This window comes from Hipposideros armiger, unplaced genomic scaffold (genome assembly GCF_001890085.2).
Source record: "Hipposideros armiger isolate ML-2016 unplaced genomic scaffold, ASM189008v1 scaffold_681, whole genome shotgun sequence".
Taxonomy (NCBI): Eukaryota; Metazoa; Chordata; class Mammalia; order Chiroptera; family Hipposideridae; genus Hipposideros; species Hipposideros armiger.
Window position 1 is genome coordinate 333,515 of NW_017732031.1, and position 23,444 is coordinate 356,958.

At 41.6% G+C, this 23,444-nt stretch overlaps 1 protein-coding gene across 1 annotated transcript in view; it reads right to left on the reverse strand.

Annotated features, from left to right (window-relative positions):
* CADPS (calcium dependent secretion activator) overlaps positions 1 to 23,444 on the reverse strand; it is a gene marked incomplete at its 5' end in the record, with an annotated part of 515,169 nt that overhangs the window by 13,076 nt on the left and 478,649 nt on the right. Inside the window, one exon of the mRNA XM_019626511.1 lies at positions 1,405 to 1,509. Within this exon, the coding sequence (XP_019482056.1) occupies positions 1,405 to 1,509 (105 nt within the window). The remainder of the gene's footprint in view (positions 1 to 1,404; positions 1,510 to 23,444) is intronic.

Below are 23,444 nucleotides of genomic sequence, written 5' to 3' on the forward strand. Positions count from 1 at the left end.
CTCTGTGTGTGTGTGTGTGTGTGTGTGTGTGTGTGTGTGTGTTTCTGGCAGAATAAACCTCCTCTCTGACATATTTTTTCCTTACTAAAATATTGCGTATTCCAATGTTACTAACACAGACCTGGAAATATCAGTAATGAGAAGATATTTTAAAATATTAAAATGAATGTCTTCTTTTCATGCCTATTCACTAGGGGTCAACCAGAAATTCCCTCAAAGAATATTTACACCCAGAAAATGGAATTCTGGTGGTCAAACAATAACGGCTAGTGAGCTTGCCTTAAGGAACTGAAATAAAAAAAATATATAAAATAGGCTGGGTCCATAGTCTGAGTGCATACATTTCTTTTTTAAAAAAGAAATACACAGAGTGCAATACAGTGCTGTCTGTAACCTTCCCTGGGCGGGCTCTTTGTGAGATCAAATGCAGATGATAATAATTCTCCTTAATTACACTCAACGGAACAGTAATTGGTTTCAAGTCAGCACTGGGGTGGAGGAGCACCTTCAATGAAATGGTGCTAATCCGAAAGAGACTAAGAAATGGGGAGGGGGGGTGAGGTGGGGAATAGCGGGGTGGGGGGATTTTTGGCAAACTGTTAAGAAATAGAAATTTAGCTACATTTTATTGTTAAAATATTTTTAAAGGAACTTTGTGCTTTGAACGAGGTTTTTGCATACGAATATTTTAAAACCCTCTATGGTGAAGCATCAAATGGAAACTGAAATGATCAAAAACGTATTTACCCCCTTCTGGGATCTTATTATTTCATGTAAACCACTGAGATTTCACGCTGAAATAATTATCATTAGTCCAAGGCACACACACAAGAACAGGGAAAAAAAGCTACTTTCAGGGTATGTTATCTCACCTTTGTGAGCCTTTACATTGGATTGTATACACGCTTTGTAAAAGAAACTACTTCAATTAACTATGAGAACAATATTGATTTGCATCCTGGTAATGATCACAGGACATATTTAGAAATAGCCGGAGGTAAATATTTCAATTAAATCAATAATGGCAAAATTTGATTTAATTAAACCATAAATGAAATTGGTAATTGATGTGATTAGCACAGTGGTACCCGAATCCAGCTTTTGAAAGTCTAATGCAAAGGGCATGATGGCTCCTGCAGTATTTTTACATGGCAAACACATAAAATGTTTTTCCAGTTTAGATAACATATCAAATTCTTTTTTATTAAATTTTTCTTTGACACCAGAGTAACTAACCACACACCCCAAAGTGATTTCATAGGTTTTTCTTGCATGAGATGCTATTTTAGAAATCACTTTGTTTTATATATAAACTAATAGTCTTTGTGTTAAGGAAGTTCTGCAGCTTGCCAATGAAATGAATTTCAGTAAGCTATTTGCAAAGAAGAATATTTTTTCTTTTACCTTTACCATCCTAATTAGTGTTTTCAACTGATAAATGTGAAGCTGTAAGTCCATTCGGTCCGTCAACCAGGTGCAGATCACGTTCATGGAGCTGTTGTACCATTGCTGAAAAAAGAGACAAAAGTTCTCCAGCCAACACATCATGGAGTGTTTACAGAGCAGAGAGGGAACAGGCCCCATTTGAGCACCCTCGTCTGTTCCAAGAGGAAACAAAATTGTTAAAGGGCATTCGAGAGCATAGAGATCATGAACATTAATTGACACAAAATCACAAGGTACCAGGTCGGCCTAAAAGAGATGGGTTTAGAGTGTGAATCGAAACCAGAACTCCTCTACTATAGACACCCCACGTATGATTAATTTATATAGATCACCGTTTGCTCTTCGAATTCTTCCTTTTATTGGTTAATTTTACTCAGTTGAGAGTCCAGTCACTGTTTGTTTCCTAATGCCATTGTCTTGGGTGCCAGGAAGGCGGGGCTTCTCCACTGAACTAATTGATGTCACTTGTTAACTTACCCTTTGAAAAATCCAGACCTCTTCTGCTATGGACTATTCCAAGAATCAGGCTGAGAGCCTTAACAATTTAGGGCAAAGTTTACTTTCATTTACCTTGCTGGGGTGTTCAGATAAAGATCATGAAGGAGGGCTTCTCTTTAATGGCCAAATTATACTCTGGGCAGCTTATGTGCCCTTCCGTTCGTCGTGCAATCTGTTTTAATCTTAACACCAAAAAAATTATGGAAGATGAGAGAAAAAAAACATCTACAAATGAGCTCATTTCAAGCTGTTGAAATCATACTTCCCCTTAAGGGGGTTAAATTTTGCTTCTTGTCTGTGAAAAATGCTTGAAGCTGTGTCACTTTAGACTGCCACCCCTGTGGTGCAGGAAGTCTCTGATGCGGTATAATTTTGCAGTACTGCTCATATATTCATAAATCTCACTCGGAGACATATGAACAGTGTTATGAAGTGTCAGCATGAAAAAAAAAATCTAATCTTTTAAACTTCACCAGGTTTCATTACGCATTGCCGCTTATACCAAACAATTTACAAATAAAATGAAAAGGTGTGGATGGACCTATATATTTATTTATAGGGCATCTATATGAACTGTGCACAGAAAAGATGTAAAAAAAAAAGAGTGGCTACAGAATTGAGATGATGTGTACTCTCATGCTAACCAACACACATACACACACATGCACACACACACATGCACACACATTGCACACCAGTGGGGATTTGAAAAGCATAAATAAAAACATGTTTCTGATGGTAACTCCACCCTTTCTCACCTAAAGATCATCCAAAATCAGTTTATGGTTAACACTCACAGTTTTTCTGAAGCCTTGTTTCTGACTTAATTTCTTTAAAAAAAAATTAATTTGGGTTTTTACTTGCAAGGTAGAACTGCCAAGTTTCACCTTGCAAGAAACGACACAGTCTCAGCCATGGCGTTCAGAAGCCCTCTTTGAAATCTTTCATTTCTAGGCTCCTTCCTCATCAGAGCCAATTGTGGCTCTCCTTGGAGCCCAGCCGCAAACAGAGACCACACTACCCCAATCAAGGCAGCACTGCAGCCTCACAGCCAACTTCTGCTCTTTTAAAGATCATGGAGGCGAAACTGTCAGTTTCAGGAACATTCTGTCCCTCCCCAGGGAGCAGGCGGCGGGGTAGGGAGTTTTTCTTGAGATTTGCAGTTCACTCCATGGAGGGAGGGCGTTTGCCCAGGTCAAGTTGCTTCAGGCATGGACAGGTTTTCCCCTCTAGGAGTGAGAACATTTTACTGAAACTTTTATTTTTTGGGGCTAGTGATTGTTGGGGGGTGTTTTTGGCACCTCCTGCCTTGGGATTCTGGAGTTCTGTTATCACTGTATCTGGGTTTGTTAAGAAGGGGTCTGAGACAGGACTACCACCGGGTCACTGGTGTTTCCTCAACCCTACCTTACTCTCAGCAACTGGGGGCGCTCTTGTGCTCCCCCCAGGCCTCAAATTCCATATTTACTGGCTGTATCTGACATGCAATCTGGGGGCTCGAATTATCTATTTTGAGAGTTATGAGCAAGCTCCCCCCCCCCACCCGGGATTGGAAGATGACCTTCAAGGAGCTCAGATGACTTCCTGACCAAGCCTACAAGCCCAGGGCCTCATGATGGGTGCATCTCAGGGACATAAAAGAGGAATGTGGCACTCTGGCTTCCAGGCAGAGGTGGCATTTTGCTTTGGCTGTGATGCCAGGCAAATTGGCGCTGGCTTCTATCACTGCCAAGCAAGCCTTGTGCAACATGCCTTTTTCTCTTTGCTGAGAGACGTGCCACCTTTCAGGAAAAAAAACGACCCCCACCCTGGTTTCATATAAGTCGCTCCCATCCTTGTCAATGGCTTTTGGGTAGCAAAAAATAAAAACAAAAAGGTTGAATACAATCAGGACTCTTTCTCTGCTGCTGAAAGGGTAGAGAGATAGGAAATGCACATAGCAATGGATTGGCGCATCACACTCACAGATTCCCACCCCAGGAGAACACGAAAGCCCTGGAACATCCATGCTTTTCCTCCTGGATCTCACATCTAGCAAAAGAAGTGTAAAAAAATGGATGATGCCCCATTGGCTCCACATTTAAAGAGGCAAAAGGGAGAAGTCACTCCTTTCCAAACCTTATGCTCAGTCGATGAAGTTGGCGGCCCTTTTGGATGCAGCACAGCGCTAACTTGGTTTTCCAGGAAGGCGCTTGAAGGCATTTGGATGTTGGAGAAAACAGGAGTCACTCACTGCCTCCCAGAACTTTCAAATGTTAGAGGTGAAAGGGATCCTCCATATTATCCTTTGAAGAGGAGGAAACAAAGGCTTGGAGAGGTGACATGACTTGCCCAAGGTCACACAGCCAGTGAGTCCAGAGAGCAGTTTTCCAGGATTAGGCACAGGGCTGACCTAGCTGACAGTCTAATCACTCCTCCTCAAGAGGTTTTAATGATAGTACACTGGCCACCAGAGCTGATCCTGTGCATCTATTCCAGAATGCACACAGCAGCACACCGACAGGCAGAAATAGGCCAGGGCGGGAGTTTTTGCACCATGGACACTGGCTAAAACCGCAAACCAGGGCATTCTTCCTTCCAGAAAGCCAGTTGTTAAACATGTAGCTGCAGACTCCTGGGTGTCTGGGCTGTTCTTGGGTTTCCTCGTGCAGTTTATAGTACTTATTAATCAGGTTTGCTTGATTTGAGATTGATGCTAATAGAGCAGATTTGTTATGATTCTTCAGAAGAGGAAATTAATAAAACATTTTTAGTTCTCCCCATTCTGTTTTCTCTTTGGTTCAGAGATGCCTTTCCCCAAGATAGCCTAACACCTGGGCACTATCATTTTGGTAAAATGTACTCTCGAAACCCTTAGGAATAAAAATTGTGAGCCGATGACATATACTAAGTAGTTAAGTACAACCATGATGCCTTTGCTGCCACCCCTAATTCAGGCATATCAATTAGAAACTTCCTAAGTAAGGTTACTTTAATCCTAAAAAAGCACTGGAGAAATAAACTCCCCAGTACCCTGGGCACCTGTAATGTATGCACTCTGGGGATAATCCTGTAAGGGTTTTGGAGTTGGGACAAAAAAGGATGTCCATTGTAGCTACGGCCGGCCTGCAGGATAATAAGGCCCCTCGGAAAGTCGGGAGCGTCTCCATTGCTGAAGCCAGTTCTGAAGGCTCTTAGAGGAGCTAGAGGCTTTTTTGAAACTGCCATTTAATTCTTCTTTCTTCCTTTGTCCAATTAGTCATTAAGAGCATAGGCCTTACCTGTCTTTTGTCTGTTTGTGCTCTGGGGCAAGTTACTTACATCCTCAGAGACTCAGTTTCCTCATCAGAAAATGGGGATTAATTAGCCTTTCATAGGCTTTATGACAACAAAATGAAGTGACGCTAATAAAGCTCTCATCACAGTACTTGGCACATGACAAGGCCTCAATAAATGCTGCCACCACCACCATCATCGTCATTACCATCACCATCATTTCTCCCCTCTTCTCTCTCTCTCTCTCTCTCTCTCTCTTTTCCTCCCGCGCCCCCACAAAAAATACCACAAAACAAGAGAGAAAGCAGAGCAAGTGACTAGGGAAAGCCATGAGGTGGAGGAAATGATTCCTACTGAATTATCTCTGGAAATGTACACAGAAGTCATCCAGGACACATGAGTAGCTCTGACTTGTTCTGTGGTAGATCATCACCCAAGCCTGCACAATCATCCTGGGTGCATAAAGCACATTTTAAGCTACATTAAATATTGGATTAAAAGGATTCAGATACATAATGAGTGGCTTCTCAAACCCTGTGTGGCTAAGTTACACCATCAGCTTGGGTTGGCCCCTTATTAGCTGGGTAGGCTCAAGCAAGCTACTTAACTCTCCAACTCTCTGTTTCCTCTTGAGCTTAATACCAGTACCTACTTCATAGGAGTACTCTGAGCATTAAAAGAGATTATTACATAAAGTCCCTTGCAGAGTGACTGTCATGTAGTAAGCACTCAATAAAATAGAGCCACTATTGTAATTATTACCCTCAGAAATATAACAGATATAAGTACTTTCAATATACAACACAAATGAATATTCTTGGTTTATTTCTAGTAGAAGCTTAGGTAATTAATATGCAGATACACTCGGGTCACACATTCTGCCCCCAAAACACAAAAACTTCATGCAAAGAAATCCTTACATATAACATGTCTCTTCTGTAATATCAGGGTTCACTACAGCCAGGGTCAGAGTGAAGCAAGGCAGGATCTTGTAAGTGCAGAATTGGGTACTGCCTTGAATATTTATTATTAATATTTAATTATTAATACCATTAATAATTAACATTTTGATATTTTGATCATCATGGATTTTTTTGCATTGATTCTGATTTTTTAAATGTTGTATGAAAATATTATTTATCTTGATTACCATATTTCTTGGAACTGAGAAGTTCCCAAGTTTTTCCAACTGAGCAGTGATTCACACAGCTCTCTCTAGTCTCCACTTGTGGGTTCACAGTTCCCCTGGAAACTTTACCTTTTGGAAAGGGTTGAGAGGTAAGATAAATAATTTGCATCTCATTTGACAATACAGTTCACAGAAAATGGACTTCCACGTAGATTTGCATAATCTCTCATCAGCAAGATAGAGGATTACTACACTGATCATGGCTGCCTCCACCTAGATGAGTCTAAATTCCCAACCTCTCATCTTGATAGTAATTTGATATCCTAAAGAGACCTTACTGTTAGCGATTCATTTGTTTTCAGAGCAAGCCACGTATCACATCTGAGTGGCAATGGAAACAAGGCAGAGAGGCTGAAAGAAGATAGGACTATTCACTGTGCTTCTATACTCACTAGTAACCAGGGTAACTCATCCCCTTAACTTACGCAACCCCTCTAAGGCCAGGCCATTCTATAAGACTTCAGTCTACTGTTTTAAACAAAGTACTATTTCATACAGGGTTCCTAAATCACACATATGCACACTCCCCCCACCCCCACCACACACACACTTAATAAAAATAGCTACCGAGCTATTGAATACTGAGCCCTTACAATGTGCAGACACTATGCACAGCATTCTACAAGCATTACGTAATTTAATTATCAAGCTGACCTCTTAAGACGTTGACACTATTAACAGCCCCGTGGAAAAAAAAAGGGACATAGATAAGTTAAATGACAAGTAGCCTGTTATTCAATTCAATAATTTAAAAAAAGTAATGGATTGTTTATATAGAAACAGCTCTAATTCTAGGCGTTTCCTGAGCAAAGCCATTCAGCTCTGAACTTCTCAAAGGGGAAGTGTGTGGGTAGGATAACGCTGTTGAACCTGTCTCAGAGCCCGAGCGTCGCTTGGTGTTGAAAAGATTCTGCTTCTTATGGGCTTAGAAAGGTGCTAAGCCAAGTGTGGGGAGTCAGGGATATTCCCATGGAAAGCCACTCAATAGCCTGGAGGAATTGACGGATGAGAGTCAACCATAACTAACTCTTCAGGGAAATAATTAGAAAACGTTGGATGGGGATGAGAGATGCCATTTCTCAGCTAGAATCAACATGCTTTTTCTTTTCCCCTGTAACCCTGCCTGACCTCTTTTTATTTTCTTTTAGGCTGGTAACTCAGCAATTGCTACTGGAAGAAAGTGAGAAAGTTCTGAGTTTTCAAGAAGAGATACAACTAGAACAGTTGCCTTTATTACAATGGATTGAATTTTTCTAACAGAGTTTTGGAGATACAAAAGTTCTAATATCGATGCAAATTTCAGTTCTGAAAATTATGCATCATAAGCTTTAAAATTTTCAGTGAATAGGGAGAGTAAAATCATAGAAGCTTGGGGAAATTCAGTTTCATGCGAAATTTAGGAAGTACTATAAGAGAAGCAATTTCAGACAATCTAACGAAAGTAGTCCAGTGCAAAACTCAGCTCTTCGTGGGTTGCTTTATTCTTTAAAGATGAATTTTATTGAAGAATAACACACATGCTGTAGTGTATCACTTTTAGTAAAACACACACACTCCTAACAAGATGTGTTCCCCCATGCCTATAACTGAGGGTAATATTTAGCCCAATATCGTAAACATAAGCTCTTTTAGAAATTATGCTATTTGGTCTAAGGACCAATAAACACACATGCCATGCACAAACACACAACTTTATACACCTTTTCTGATTAAAAACTTGTGACTCAGTCCAATATATCCTAAGCATGAATGATAGTTGAAGTTCACAAGGATATGAGTTCTCTTGTTAGTTCATTTCTAAATATGTATATCCTTTGAAACTGGTATGCTCAAGCCATACATGCCAGGCAGGCAAAGCACTAAATGCTTGGGTAGTTCATGGCTAAACTCTAAACAGCTGAGTCTTTATTCTCATCTATAGTCTCACTTCACAGATGAGGAAACTGAAGGTCAGAGAAGTAAAGTGGTCTAGCAGCTAAGTAAGAGGTGAAGCCTGGACTCAAGAGGCTGAGAGGCAGCGCAGCCTAGTGGCTAAACGAATGGACTGGAACCATGTCTGAATCTTCATAAATCCGTTAACCTCTCTGTGCCTCAGTTTCCTCATCTGTTAAATGGGTCTAATAATAAAAACTACTTAGGGTTATTGTGGAGTAAATGAGTTAATGTTTGTGGAGTGTTTACAATAGCACCGGGCACACACTGAGTATTAACCACGTAATTATCTGAACCGCTCTATCCCGCCCTGCTTCACAAATAAGAAAACACATCGCCCTAAGTACGAGCTATTCAAGGTTGTGCAAAGCTTTCTGAACAACTTCCATTCTTCTAAAAATGTCTGAGCAAACAGGCAATTTGTAACCTCTTGGTAACCAACCTATATTTCTGGCCTGAAGAAACACAGTGAATGCTGGAGGATTTTGATCTTTTCTTTGGAAAGTACCCTTCTTCCAACTCAACACAGCCACATATCAGAGAAACTGCCTCAGCACCTTGCCTAGAGTGTTTAATGAAGAAAGGACATTTTGTTTGTTGGCAAGGAGTCAAAGAGAAAGATAATACTTTGACCACACCCATGTGACTAAGTTCTTCACTTTACTTTTTGTGACAAAAGCCGTTTATAATTAGTTAGGAAAACCCCCCCACAACCTATTTAAATTGCTATATTGAAATAACTGTAATGAAATCTTTCACATTTGAAGCTTTCAATGCACATTTTTTCCTTACAATTTGGGTAATTTAAGATTATGTGAAAAGCATTATCCAGGGTTTCTTTACACTTCTACCACAGTACCCATAGCTTCGTTAACCTAAGCCTCAATTCCACAGCCCAAGTCTCTCAGGTGTAAGGGCTACCAGGGATCTGGTTGTGTCTGGGTGTTGTGATCCAGACGCACACAAAGTTTGACTAAGAAATCTTGGAATTTCCAAGCCATCTATGCCAAGGGGCCAAAGCACTGAAGTTTCAGGATTTGTCAAAGCCCCCCACGGGCTGAATAAACACTTTTTAACAGGGTATACCATCTGGATGCTTTTAAAAATGGGTACATAGTTGAAAGAGGAAATCTGTCTTACTGGAGTGTTACTGTAATTCAGGATTCGATTTACCAAAACAACTCCTAGAAATGGGTATTTCCCAGTCACAGCTTCAGGACGCTCAGCTCAAAGCACAAAGACATGAAAACTGACCAGACATCAAAATCAGTGGTTACAGAAAGATAATCAGAATGACTTTCCAGGTTGTCCCACATGTTTATAGTTGACAGTGTCTCCTCCCCCCAAACATCTGTAATTCTTTGGATGTCTAAGACTTCATTTCATGGAAGTCTTGGCAAAACTGTCCTAGTGCTGTGGCTCTTCAAGTTTCTAAACTCTGGATTGCATCTCCTGAAAGTGTGATGCAGTCCGGACTGATGGAGCAGTCAGAGGTACCTTGCTGAAAACCACGGTTCCAGGGTCTATAGTTACCTATAACCCGACACTGAGCGTATTCAGCTACACTTTTGCCTTTAGCTTCCTCTCATAGGGAAGAGATAGTGCAAACCAAATAGTAATTTTTTAAACTTGATTTAAATGGTTATTGCCTAAAATTTTTGCTTCTTCTATAGGAACGTGTCTAGAATTTAGCATTTGGAAGCAAATATTATTTTAACTTCCCTATAAAGGGCCTAAATAATACCTTAATAGTCTTTTATTAAAATAAGTACTTATCTATCTATTCAAGACCAAATGTCAACTCTCTAAACCAGAAGTGTGGAGAAATATCCAACAACAAGTGTCGTTAGCATTGAGATTTCATATAAATGATGAAAATGATGAATCCATACTTGGACTTCTGACCTAATGCCTTGCAGCCTTCTAACCCAAGTCAGTCCTATCAGTATGAGTTGCCTGGGGGAAAAGATAAGGGAAGTAAGAGTCCTCAAGGATCTTTTCTGAAAGCAAATTAAGGAGGAGAGTTTAAATCAAAGCTTAGATAACAGGGGTCTCTCTCTGGAAGGCACATTCTTTTTTTTTTAATGGTTTAACTTGTTGGCCATCTCAGTAAGCTCCCCAGCTAGCCAAAACCAGACTAGAAATGAGTTTTTTGCTTCTGAATAAATCAGACTGTATGAAACCCAACAAGTCACAAATTCCCTTGTATCCTGCCCAACCCTATGTTTCAATATGGTGGATGGTTACATGCAAGGAGATGTGATGGTCTCTGAAAGATTTTCTTTCCTTATACACTTGGATACTGCTGGAAATAGTTTATCATCTCTGAATAAGAAAACTAAGTCAAAAATCAACTTATAGACACTTACCTAAAGACAGGAAGGCATATGATGGGAAAGCAGAAGCACTAACTGGAATTTTCAATTGTAAATGCTATCTCCACTCAAACCCAAATACCATTCTTCCACGATTTCCACAACCTAAGCAAGTGCTATCATCAAAAGATGGAGATCCAGCAATTCTGCTTTTGAGTATAGATGCAAAAAAATTGAAAGCAGAATCTTGAAGAGACATTTGCATACCCACGTTCACTGTAGCATTATTTATATTAGCTAAAAGGTAGAAGTAACACAAGTGGCTATTGACAGATGAATGGATAAACAAAATGTGATCTACTGGGGTGCCAAAAAAATGTATACACATGACTTTAGTCATCTTTTGCTATCGGCATATATTGAGTATTACAATTTTAATACAGTTTTTTCCTTGCTTAAAAACTGTATATAGTTTTTTGGCACCCTCTGTATATACACAATGGAATATTATCCAGCCTTAAAAAGGAAGGAAATCCTGTCACTTGCTACAGCATGGAGGAACCCTGAGGATAGTATGCAAACTATTTAAAATAAGCCAGTGGGAAAAAAGGCAAATATTGTATGACTCCACTTATAGAAGTTATCTGGAATAGTCCAATTCATAGAAACAGAAAATAGAAGGGTGGTTTGCCAGGGTCTGGGAGGGGGAAAAGTGGAGTTATTGTTTAATGGGTATAGTTTCAGTTTTGCAAGATGAAAAGAGTTCTTGAGATTGGTTGCACAACAGTGTGAATGTACCACTACTGAAGTGTACACTTTGAAATGGTTAACATGGTACATTTTATGTTATGTTCATTTTATCACAATTAAAACAAAAAGATGGGGAATGAAAAATCCCTTCCCATTCTGAAAAGGAAACTTTCCTTAAGAAAGCTCAGTTATGTAGCCATGCACATATTTTAATATGGAACACTCAACCATATTTCACAAAAAGCCAAAAAATTCTTTGTAAAATGAACATGGGCATTTCACTTAATACCAGGACTGAGACAGTTTCTCAAGGCCGAGTTTTGAGACTGTGAAGAACAAAGAACATATCTGGTAGCATTTGCTCAGTCATTTATTTGGTTTATTTAAAACGTGCCACAGGGCCAACATTTCTAAATCTGTGAAATAGAATTAAATGAAGCCCAGAGACAAGGACTAAGAATCCGCATAGAGGACTGGGTCCAAACAGCAAACACGGATGCATTTTTCACACTGTGTGACACGTCACCTCGTGTTTTCACAGAGACACCCCTTCCCCACCGCCTGGCCTACCCCCCGATTTTCCAACCACAGATCTGATCAAGCAGCACTCAGCCCGGAGACCCGGTTCCCTCTGCCCAAAAGGGCAGCAGCTTTCCATCCAGAACGACTCTCACCACAACAGACTTAGTCAGGTTTGGACTATGTGTTCAGGAAGCCCTTATTTTAGGAAACAATTAAGTAGAATTAGGCTAATAATGCGAGGCAGGCAAAGCTTTTGCCCTTTGCTGAGAAATAACTCCTACATGGAACAGTTATACTAATAAAAATCATGTATTTCTTAAATGCCTCAAAATGATCTTTGCACCAAGCCCGGCAATTAATACTGACCCACTGAGGAGCGTTTATTCCCCGGGCTCAGCAGGATTAATCTCCGTGCTCCCTCGACCAATGTCTTCCTTTGGAGAAACTACAGCGTGAGGCTTTGGGTTGGGAAGAGAAATTTCTGCAAGTGGGAATTTCACGGGAGGCTTAATCCCCTTGTCATCTTAGAGGGTGGCAAGGAGGACAGGAAGGGCTGGGCACTCCCTGCCAGACCCACATGGAGGCCCACGCCACGCATTTTCTTGGGCCTACCTGTTCTTGACTTCCAGGGCAGAGGGGAAGGGCTTTCTTCAGGGGGGCCTTGTCTACTGGGAGGATTTTCCTCACTACCCCCAACCCCACTCTCCTCCTCACAGTAGCCACTAATAGGCCTTCCTCTGGGCCCGAAGCAATAAATTCGCCATCTCCAAGCCTGGGTAGGAAGTGATCACTGGGCAAAAGGGGGACACAGACACAGACCCTCCCGTCCGACGCTTTGTCTCCTTGACAACACCCCAGCTGGTGGCTCCAGAACAGACTTAATTTCTTTTCGTTCTCTGCCCAACCTCCCCACCCCATACGTCTTTCCCTCTTTCTCTAGATGCAAACATACAACATCCAACATAAAGTTGCCGAAATAGCAATCTTGTCTCTGAATATATAAATTGCAAAAATTGATATGAATAAATCTGCAAGTAGCACACTGATTGTGGCACATTTTATCAAAAAACGGCGTTCGGTTGCTCGGTGGCTGGGGAGGGGGGTGGTGTCATTACACAGACAGAAAAACATCTGCAAACTCCCAGTTTCTTTACTTAGAACTGAATGGAGGCATGACCTCCTGTTCCTTGCCATGAACTCTGAGTTCACACTCATATTTTACACGTTACAGGAAGCCACAGCTCGCCCCAGGGGTGCTGCAAACAGACACGCAGAAGCCAGATGTAGCCCCCCTGCTCCTTAATGCACCTGAAGAAGCCGGCAACTCGACATTCAAAAGCTGACATGCTCATAGCTTAAGGTCACTTCAGATTTTGTAAAGAGGAGGACAAAACCAGGAATGCTTCCAGGGCTGGGCTGTCAGCGGGGAGGCAGAGGGATTACAAGAAACCTGTGACTCTGCCTCTTTCTGCCTTTGCTGGTAGTTTTTTTGTGTGTGAACAAGTGCCATACAACAGATTGAGCCTCGTATAAAGGCCTGAGACTGTGCAAGGGTTCCCCGCTGGGCCTCAGCTGTGCTTGCAATTAGCAATAGGCACGGAGTGATTATTGTTGGGGTAGCGGATGGCAATGCGAAGTGACAAGTTTTATGGGGGAAGTTGGGAGTGGGGATGCTCTGCAAGTTTCTCTTTCTTTCTTTTTTTCTTGTTCTGCAAAAACCCTTCCTTGGGAGGCTGCAACCTCCCGTTTCAGTGAAAGCTATTTTTCTCCCCCTTTTCTCCCCCTCGTCATTCAAAAGAGCCTTAACCAAATTGTTGAAAGAATATTTTTCTCGGTGCTTTAGAATGCGGGTTTTCTAGGTCAGAGCTTCCTTGCCACCCTATTTAATGTCAGAAATACCCATTTGCCTCAAATTAGCAGAGATCTTGGAGTGGAGGGCAGGAGATTAAGCATACAAAATTACTCAGCAGGTGATGGTGGGGTGGGTTTGGGGGTTGAGAAGTCTTTAAAACTGACTACAAGACATTATATACTTCTGACAAAAGAACATAGTAATCCTACCTGCTTGCTTTAACCACTGTTGTTTGCCTATTATTATGTGCTTTAATGCTCATGAGAGCAAAACTATTGCTGATACTACTCAATTACCATAGTAACTCACACCAGTGACCTCTTATCGCGGGGCTCCCAGCCCAGCTGAACCAATCCAAAGAGTTTGTGTCTTTTTATTTAGTTAAATAATGACATAGACTTGGACGGGAAAACTCCAGAGAGAGACTACTCCTCTCTTTACCCAGGATAATAACTTGTTTTGAAATTTTAGGTTAACGGGTTTTCACCTTTTGAATCCAAGGTGGTTCTGAAATTTGTGGATTCGAGGCTGTGGGGTGCCTTGAAAAACGTTATGAAGACATAGAACAATGCCCAATAAAAAGAAAAGAACATGTGTGCATCAAAGGCCAGCAGCCTCCCAGCTGCGGCAGAGGTGGTGTTCCCTGCTTCAGCCTCCTGGCTATCTAACATCTCCCAAGTTCGGGAGGAGGAAAATTGGAGGTTCTTCCTGGGGAATGTTTACTATTTTATCATATCAGTGGGGCTAAATGCAGACAAGAAAGAACTACTATCCAGAGGGATTTGATAGCCAGTTTTTAAAAGGAAATAAAAGTAACAGTAGCATAAACTTTTCCAGCTCTATATTTTTTCCTGGCCTGTGACTATGCATGCGTATACAAATACGCATACTGTGTATGTTCTCTGAATACTATTGGTGATTCAGAGTCATAGGGTTACATTAATATATTAAATGCTCTGATAAGTCCTGCAGTAAAAAACAACGCACTTAATTTTGCTTTGCATTTTACAAACACATTTGACTAAAGAGCCACTTTTCATATGCCACCTATGAATATCTTTTAGGGTACTTATGTTTTATTGAATTCACTTTGGAAAAAAGTTCTATAGTGACATTAATAATAAGAATTAGCAATAATAATAATAATAATAATGAGATAAATAAATAAAATTTAAACATTAGCAATGAAAAAAAGAAAAATAACGAGTAAATACTTAGCGAGCACTTATGTGCCAGGCACTATTCTAAGCAGTTTATATAAATTCTAATCCTACTAACAACCTCAAAAAGTAGTTACTTTCTAAATCCCATTTTATATTTCTATAGCATATAATAGTTATATGAATTTGTTCTCTATGAAAAAGAGATAAAAGGAAATGTAATAAGCCATATGCAACAAACCGGCTTTTAATTTTTGTTATATTGTTCTTGCGTCTGGCTCGCCAGAAGTGCTGACACTCATGGGCTCTTTAAATAAATGTATTTTTTTTATAACTCCATGCCCTACTTAATATCAAGTTAAATGAGGCGTGAGACATGGTTTCCTGCAAAATCCTTCCACTTTTAAACTTAAGGAACCCAAATAGTGAAATATACCTTTCTCTTCTATCGCTTTTGATTAGCCTCTGAAGTTCTGCTGTCCTAAAAGAAAGGATCCAATTTAGGTATCAAAATTAGATCTGTGCTTGCCTGTATACAATATGACATCTGAAACTGCTGGGTGTTGAGTAATTGAATAAAATTGTAACTAGTGGTCAAACCCTGAATGAGGGAGGGAACATGGGCCCAATACCAGTTGTTCTAATGCCCCCGACTGGTCAGCAGGACCTATCACAGCAACTCAGAACAAACTCGAGTCTGTGACTTCCGTTAAATAGACAGGTTTTTGTAGCAAATGTCAGAGGCTGACACCTAACTTTCAGCAAGTGGACCAGGGAACTGTGATATTTAAGAGAAACGAAACAGCTCTCTTCTATACCTGGATTTTCTCAGTTCAGACTATTTTTCTCTCCAAGAGACATAAATAATGAGCCCAATGTGATTAAACCCCCATCAGCTTCTGACCAGGCCTTGTCTGCCACCTGGGCTGCCCAGGGGCAGGTGTGCAGTTTGGGAATTAACAAACTGACCATGGTGAACAATACCTTTTTTCTGGGGCCTATTTTTCTCTGGATATGTTGGGGATTTAGTCCTCGGCCTTCCTGCGCATTGAGAAAATGGACCCCCATGCCTTTAGCCTCTGTCCTCTCAAAGGAGCCTACTGTTTTGAGAAAATGTATAGTTACAATCCAAATTCACACTCAATCACTTTAAGCTCCATTAAGTTGAAATCATCATTCGAGTTTCGTGGCACATCCTACCACCTATTACCCATGAGAGAAGTATGAATAATTTATCTGAAAAGTCTTCTCTGATATGCATATAAGGACTCAGAGGTAGGAGAAGAATTCATGCTATGAACTGAACTCAGATTATTCCCGAACAGCATCTGCCCACCGCCGATTGCTTCTTAGGTACTGAAACTACATTTAGAGTTAACTGCATTAATTCACAAGCAGATTGACGTAAGCAACTGAATAAGAAATTTGCATGCCATATAGAAATGATTATAGAAATCATATTCTAAAATAAGGATTGTAGCTCATGTACAGAACAGAAAGATACAGTGGAGTGCCAACTTTGTCTTATTAAAACAGGGTTGGTTAATCACATTAGGGCTAATTTCATAATTTGCACGTATTAAACTTTCTGTTGTCATGAATCGTGAGAGTTTTGTGAGTCAAAATTGAAATTCTTATGCAGGAAAACTCACATTGACTTTAGGGAGTTGTTTTCCTGGCCGAGGCTGTTTTAATCCTAACTCTCAATATAAAAAAAACAACCATGATGTGTACATTAACATAATTTCCATGTTACACATGGAAAATGTTCAGGTAAATAGGTAAATGCTTTAGGTCAAGCCACTCAGCTGATGAAAGGACACAAAAATACCATCCAGGAGGCACCGTCCAGAGCTCCGAATACCAAGACAACAAAAGCCAACAACTAGAACTGGGTCCAGCTTAAAATGAAAAAGTCCTCTAAGCACTTTAAAATTACATTTATGCCAACATGGTGAACCTGGGCTCAATGGGGAACCATTTCTCGTAAGGAAAGGGTGTGATCTTTTTAGGAGCCCATGATGGCATTGAGTGGTTTCCAAAAAGCAGTCATCAAAGAAGGCTTGGGTGCAGGGACAGTACTCCATGTTGGCCCAGGAGCTGGGAGGGAATGTTGGGTTTCAAAACAGAAGGCAGAGTGCCATGAAGACAGGAGGAAAGACGGAAGGAGATCAGGCCGAGAAAGGCAGCACAGGTGGGCTGGTGAAGGCTTCTCAGATTTCCGGAAGAGACTTTGGGTGCACATAACCATTGCCCCTTTAAAGGAGGCCAGAAAACGGGTTTGAAGCCGGGGCTCAGGGCTGAGGAAAAGACAGACAAAGTGCTGCTTTTAAAAAGTTAACATGTGTTTGCCCATGTACAGCTGGGATCTGCCTCCCAATGGCGCCCTTTCCTCTTGCTTTATTTTTAATCTCTGGAAACCATATTCCCCTCTTACTACTTCTCACTGCATGTGACTCTATTTTTTTCCCCCCTTTCTAGGAGGGAAAAAAAAATCCCCACATTTGCCTGATTGCTTACCCAAACCTCATCCCGGGGAGCCTGCTGCCCCATCTCTGGAAAAGGCATTAACCTCAGACCATTGTCCTTATACAAGACACATTCGACCTTGCCAGGCGCCCTCGATACCTACAGATGGTTTTGGACCCACCAGCCAGGAGATAAGAAGTCTGCATCAGGTCCCCCACAGAAGCACTCAGATGGGCCTTGGACCTGAGTACATAGAGTTAAACCGTAAATTAGCCATGAGTTAATACGTTCGGCCTGGATCCCCCTGCCTTGCCATTAATGCTTCCCGTCCACAAGCTTCCCTCCCCTTCTTCTCTACCCCCGCCCTTTTTGAGGCGACAGACTAAGAAATTAAACACTTGTGGGTTCATTCGAAAGAGTGAATGAAATTGAATAAGCTCTCAGTACTTGAGGCACACAGCAAGCGCCTGAATGGGGCAAACCTCCTAAGTTGAATGGAGTGTCTTTTGGGACCAATTTGTCTCTTTTCACTCTTTATTCTTCCCTTTTTGCTGACAGATGTACAAAGGCGGAACTGCGCCGTGCAGCTTATCCGCATGCACCCACAGCAGCTGTCACTTTTGTCGAGCAAGTTAATCAAGCAAATGCCACCATATCCCACTTTCTATAAGGAACAACATGTTATAGACAGTAGTCTTGCTAGAAAGAGACTTCATTTTAACTTTGATTGGCTTGGTTCCCCGCCCCTCCCAACACTTCCCCCCCCACACACACCCCCCAAAAGGAGGGGGAAAGGGGGACTGTGCTCAAGCCAACGGTTTGGCTACGATCACATTAGATTTAATAATAATATTATGTGTGAGGCTGAAGACTCATTTGGAGTTCTTTCCTAGAGACCAAGGGATGCCCCGGGTCTGGGTTTTTTTTTTAGTGTACTATTTATTGTTTGTGTTGGACTGTTAGGCCGAATGTCTCAAGTTATATAAAGAGACGCCGAGGGCAGAAAATAGTATTAGGCCAAGGATGTCTTGGATTAATTTTGTTCTCTTTTCCTTTGTAAAGCAGGTTGTGTTATTTACATATTTCTTTTGATAACCCCCCTTGCCTGGCCAAGCTCACAAAGACTGCTAAATACATAGCAGCATTTCTTTGTGCGTCTTGCTGTAGTGAGCTCTGTAAGCTGAATGCCCGAATTTATTTCTAATGTGCACTAACAAATGCAAACAGGCCTCCATCTCTCTAGTTATGGGGAAGCCACGTGGGGGGACCTTTAAAAAGATTCCATCACATCCCTATCCATGTCCCCCAGTGCCTCGGTCATCCCTCTTTGGTGATGTTTAGAAGCCAGGGGCAGGAGTGAGCTTCATTAAGGGTGCACGGTGCTGACCTCGCTACTACCCCTGAGCCCCTACTCACTGAGGAGACTGAATGCCAAAAGCAGACATATTTTGAATAAACAAACTCTTTAGAAACAATGCATAGAGACCCTTTTCCACTGGCCGAGGGATTTGCCACTGTCAAGGGTTGGCTAACAGCTGACCGGTCAGCTCTTCAGGCTTCAAGAGAAAGGAACTCTCTCTTTCTCTCACTCTCCCTTCCTTCCTTCCTCCCTTCCTCTTTCATCACCTTGTCACATTGTTTATTGTAAGCTTTGGCTGGAAATAAATCAAGGAAGGACTTCAGGGATACCTGATCGCAAACTTTCACGTTGCTGACACCTTAGGCATTATTGGATAATGACCACATAATGATTTAGTTGCAATTACATTTGTATTATGTACGGATTGGATAACCGTATTCTTCTGTAATTTTGGATTACTTTTCCCCTCCTGTAAAGTACTGCCGATCTGTGAAACCTCACAGTGCTATTGAAAACTTAGCTAAGAGTCAACAGGGCCCCGTAGGAAAATCCTGGGCATTGTTGTTTAATAATACCACTGTGTCAAGCTTTGCTTAAGGAACTTAAGCTACTACCCTAAACCATTTATCAACTGTCTGGGATGTAATGGTATTGTGTTACCATCATTCCACTGCCCCACCTCACCAATAAACCACAAAACTTTATTCTTATGGGATAAAGGATCTTAGACTGAACACAGAGGGAGATATAGACTGAAAGCTGAAACCCAGCCCTTAGCTGGGCCGAGGTAGAAGTGGGTTTTGCAGCACATATGGTATGCAATCTTCCCCACTGTGCTGTGGTCCCTCTCTGCTGAGGATGGGGTTTCACCCTGAAGTGGGTACAGTAGCGCTTCCTGGGAATCTCCCCACCTTCAGGTTTAGGTTCTGCTGGTGTTCCTGGAACTTGAACCCAGTGGCAATGTCCTCATATTCAGGAGGAGGCCTGCCCGGTGGGGTTGTATTTTCATTAGGGGTCTGCCCATCATTGTTAGTGGACAAGCCATGACTAGTAAGTCACTTTCTACCAGAGGGGTCATGAAATTGCAATTTCTGTCTCATATACTGCGGTGGTACCATGTAGGCAAGAGTGACTTCTGTTACAGTAGAACCCCAGTAGATACATTTGGGGTGCAGAGCACTCTGTAATCGGGAGCTTTGGGGCACACATTTGAATAGTGTAGGTTTTTTTCCTAAGACATTAGGGTTAGGTATTCACTCTGCATCAGAAAGAAAATAGTTTAATCTAGAATTGAACACTCCCCAGACTTCTGAGTTTAGTGGTCAAGTTACCTCTCAGTGACCCAACTTCTCTATCTGTAAAAACCTACCTCACAGTAAGTTATGAAAATTAAACAGATTATTACATTTAAGTGCCTGGAATAGTACCTGGTACATAGATAGTACCCAGTAAATTTTGGCTGTCATCAGCCTCCATGGCTAAAAAATGAGAATCATTAGGTACCTACCTCCTAGCGCTGCTAGAGGATTTAAAAGGAACAGTGTCTTTAACAAAATGATGCTATTGTCTCCAAGGTATGGTCAGGGAAACATATAAAAGAAACTGTAAGTAAGTTCTCACTGTTATCATTAAACAGCCATTTATTAGAACCCTCAATTAATTAGAACCTTTCCCTATTTGCATTTGCCTTTTAGGAGAAAGCTGCCCATTTTCTTCTTCCCAGAAGTCCTCTTTGGGATTGAATCAAAAGAGCAGCTTCCAGAATGTCTCTGGGCTGATAAATATTTCAGCCCCATCTTCCCGAGGCACGGGATACGGCGGAAAAAGCATTGTATTTGGAGTGTGGGAAAGCTATTAGTGGTGCAATCCTGAATAATTCACTCCTTTTACATCTTCATGACTTGACGGGGACACTTGGGGTTAAGTAGGGTACAGCCAGAGCCCTGAAAGATCTTGACTCACAGAACGAGGTTCTGTTTCAAATCCTCAGGAAGGCAGAAAACAGAACTAAGACATTTTAAAAATAGTTTCAAAAGTAGGAGTTGAAAAAGAAATGGTTTTCCAATGAATCTTCAAGTTAACTAAAAAATCAAATGGGTCAAAACAATTCGTTCCCCATTAAATTAACCAGAACACTATATATTCGAGGCTTCCAAGAAAATCATGTGACAATTGCAATAATTCATAGTGAGATACTTAAAGGCCTTAATTACTATTTTTGAGTTAGAATTAGAATAGAAAATATTGGCAAGGTACCCAAGATACTATGAAGGGGCTAGGACTTCATCATTCTGTTTAACAGATAGTTATCGAAGGCTTACACATGCCACACACTGGGGGTGTAATGGCAAATAAGGGAGTATCGCTGCTGTCAGAGGAGAGATGGACAAGCCATAGTTTCAGGAGACGGGGCCCCTGGGCCTTGGAGTCCCAGGCAAGCTCTTTCTGGACTGTAGGTTCTTATCTTAAAAATGGAAATAATAGTATCTTCTTCTATCTCTTCCTACTATTGCTAAATAAACACATGAAAAAGGTTATGAAGTTGTTTTGTAGGACACAAAGTAGGAAAGGTGTTAATAGAAATAATCATGTAGCTTTTATCTCTCAGTACCTTCTATCTCCTAAATCAGGATTTATGAACCTCACCACTACTGACATTTTGCGCCAGATAACTCTGTGTTGTGGGGACTGTCCTGTGCAGTGTAGGATGTTTACCATCTACCTTGGCACCAGGATGGTACCATGCTATCTGTAGCATCCACCCCACCCAAAGTGTAACAGTCAAAAATGTCTCCAGGGCTGGCCGAGTGGCTCAGTTGGTTAAGAGCACGAGCTCTGAGCAACAGGGTCACCAGTTCGATTCCTACATGGGCCAGTGAGCTGCGCCCAAGCTGAGCAGCCACTGAGCTGCCAACAGGTGGCAGGATGGCTCAGCTGGTGAGAGCATGTGCTCCTAACAACAAGGTTGCCAGTTGGGCTCTCGCATGGGATGGTGGGCTACGCCCACCCACAACTAAGATTAAACACCGCACCTTGAGCTGAGCGGCCACCAGCTGCTGACCAGTGGCCAGATGGCAACTGAACTTGGAGCTGGCCTAGCTGCGCCCTCCACAACTAAGACTGAAGGACAACTTGGCTGTTCCCTTTCCCCAATTCCCCAACACTGTTCCCCTTCCCCAAATTCCCTAATAAAATCTTAAAAAGAAAATGTCTCTAGACATTTCCAAATATACCCTGGGTAACAAAATCACCCACAGTAGAGGATCGCTCCTCTAAATCAAGGGTTTTTTATTAGATTAAATCCTTGGAATGTTTTCTTTTTTTAAACACGCCTGAGCCCTTCCTTAGATCTGCTGACTCAGAATTTTTGGTATACAACTTGGAACTGTACATAAGTAATAAGGATGCTCACCCCTGGTTAAGAAGCACACAGTAAAAGACAAAACAACATACATTTCTATAAAAAGAATTTAGCCCTTATAGTTGTGGAGCAGCTAATGCCCACAAAGCTAATGTCCAGATACCTAGACTCGCATCATCATAAACCGGGTGGAGCTCTGCTGAGGCTAGTGAAGACGTGCCTTTGGTGACTCAGGAATTCTCTCAGAGAAAGCAATACGTCTCCTTGCTTAGCGTCTGAGCATACATTCTTACCTCTTTCCTCTTTCCCAAGCCTAGATAGCTATCTGTAGAACCAACCACAGAGCTGCCATCCCTGGGGCACTATCCCAGAGGCTCCATACATTGGGTTCTCACTCTCCTGTCAAGCAGGTTTCCTTTCGGGATCCTGCAGTGCAACTGGAGTCTTTGCTACTTGCTGTCATGTTCTCTGACTAATTCATCTCTGGCTCTTAGAATCCCGGTTGGCCTGGAGCGTATCACTACTTTTCTCCTCTCTGCTGCAAAGCCTACCTTCGCATGAGGCAAGGGTGTGTGCTGGTTTTTACGTTAGTACCACCACTGATGGAGCCGAGAAGAACGAGGAGAAGGGACGTTTGTGGAGTAATTTCTATGCACCAGCAATTGTGATTTCTGCTTTATAGGTATTGCCTCCTTTAGTCCTCCTAATCCAAAGAGGCAGTGATGTTTTTAATCCCCATTTTACAGAGGGGGAAATTAAGGGTGGGGTGTCTTACTGCAAAAACCGATGCTCTTAATGCCTGTTTGATGTAAAGGAACCAGTCCTTTAAAAACTCGAAGGGTCACTTTTGAGTAGAAGGAAGCTGTTGTGATTCATTTAACTGACAGCGCTGAGTTTTTGTTGAAGTACCGAAGCTCCATGGGAACTGCACACGGGTGAGTGTGAAGTTCAAGCTGAGAAAGTTAGGTGTTAATGATTCCTTGGTTTTTATTTTTTAGTCCCTGTAAAGATGCTTGGGATGAAGCTTGTCAAAAAGATTTTTGAGACTTGTTTCTGAGATATCTGCCAAGTAGATTATTCTTTAGAGACAGTCCCTCGAATCCCTGGGTGAGAAAATGACCCACAGATAAGGCTCACGGTTTATACCAGAATTTAAACTCAAATAGCCCATACCATTAAAGACCCAGGATTTGTTAACCTACACACAGTTGCCATTTTGAACTGCATAACCCTTTGTGGTGGGGGCTGTCCTGTGGATGGCAGGACGTTCAGCAGAACCCCTGCCCTCTACTTGCTAAATGCTAATAGCATCTTCCCATTTGTGACAACCAAAAA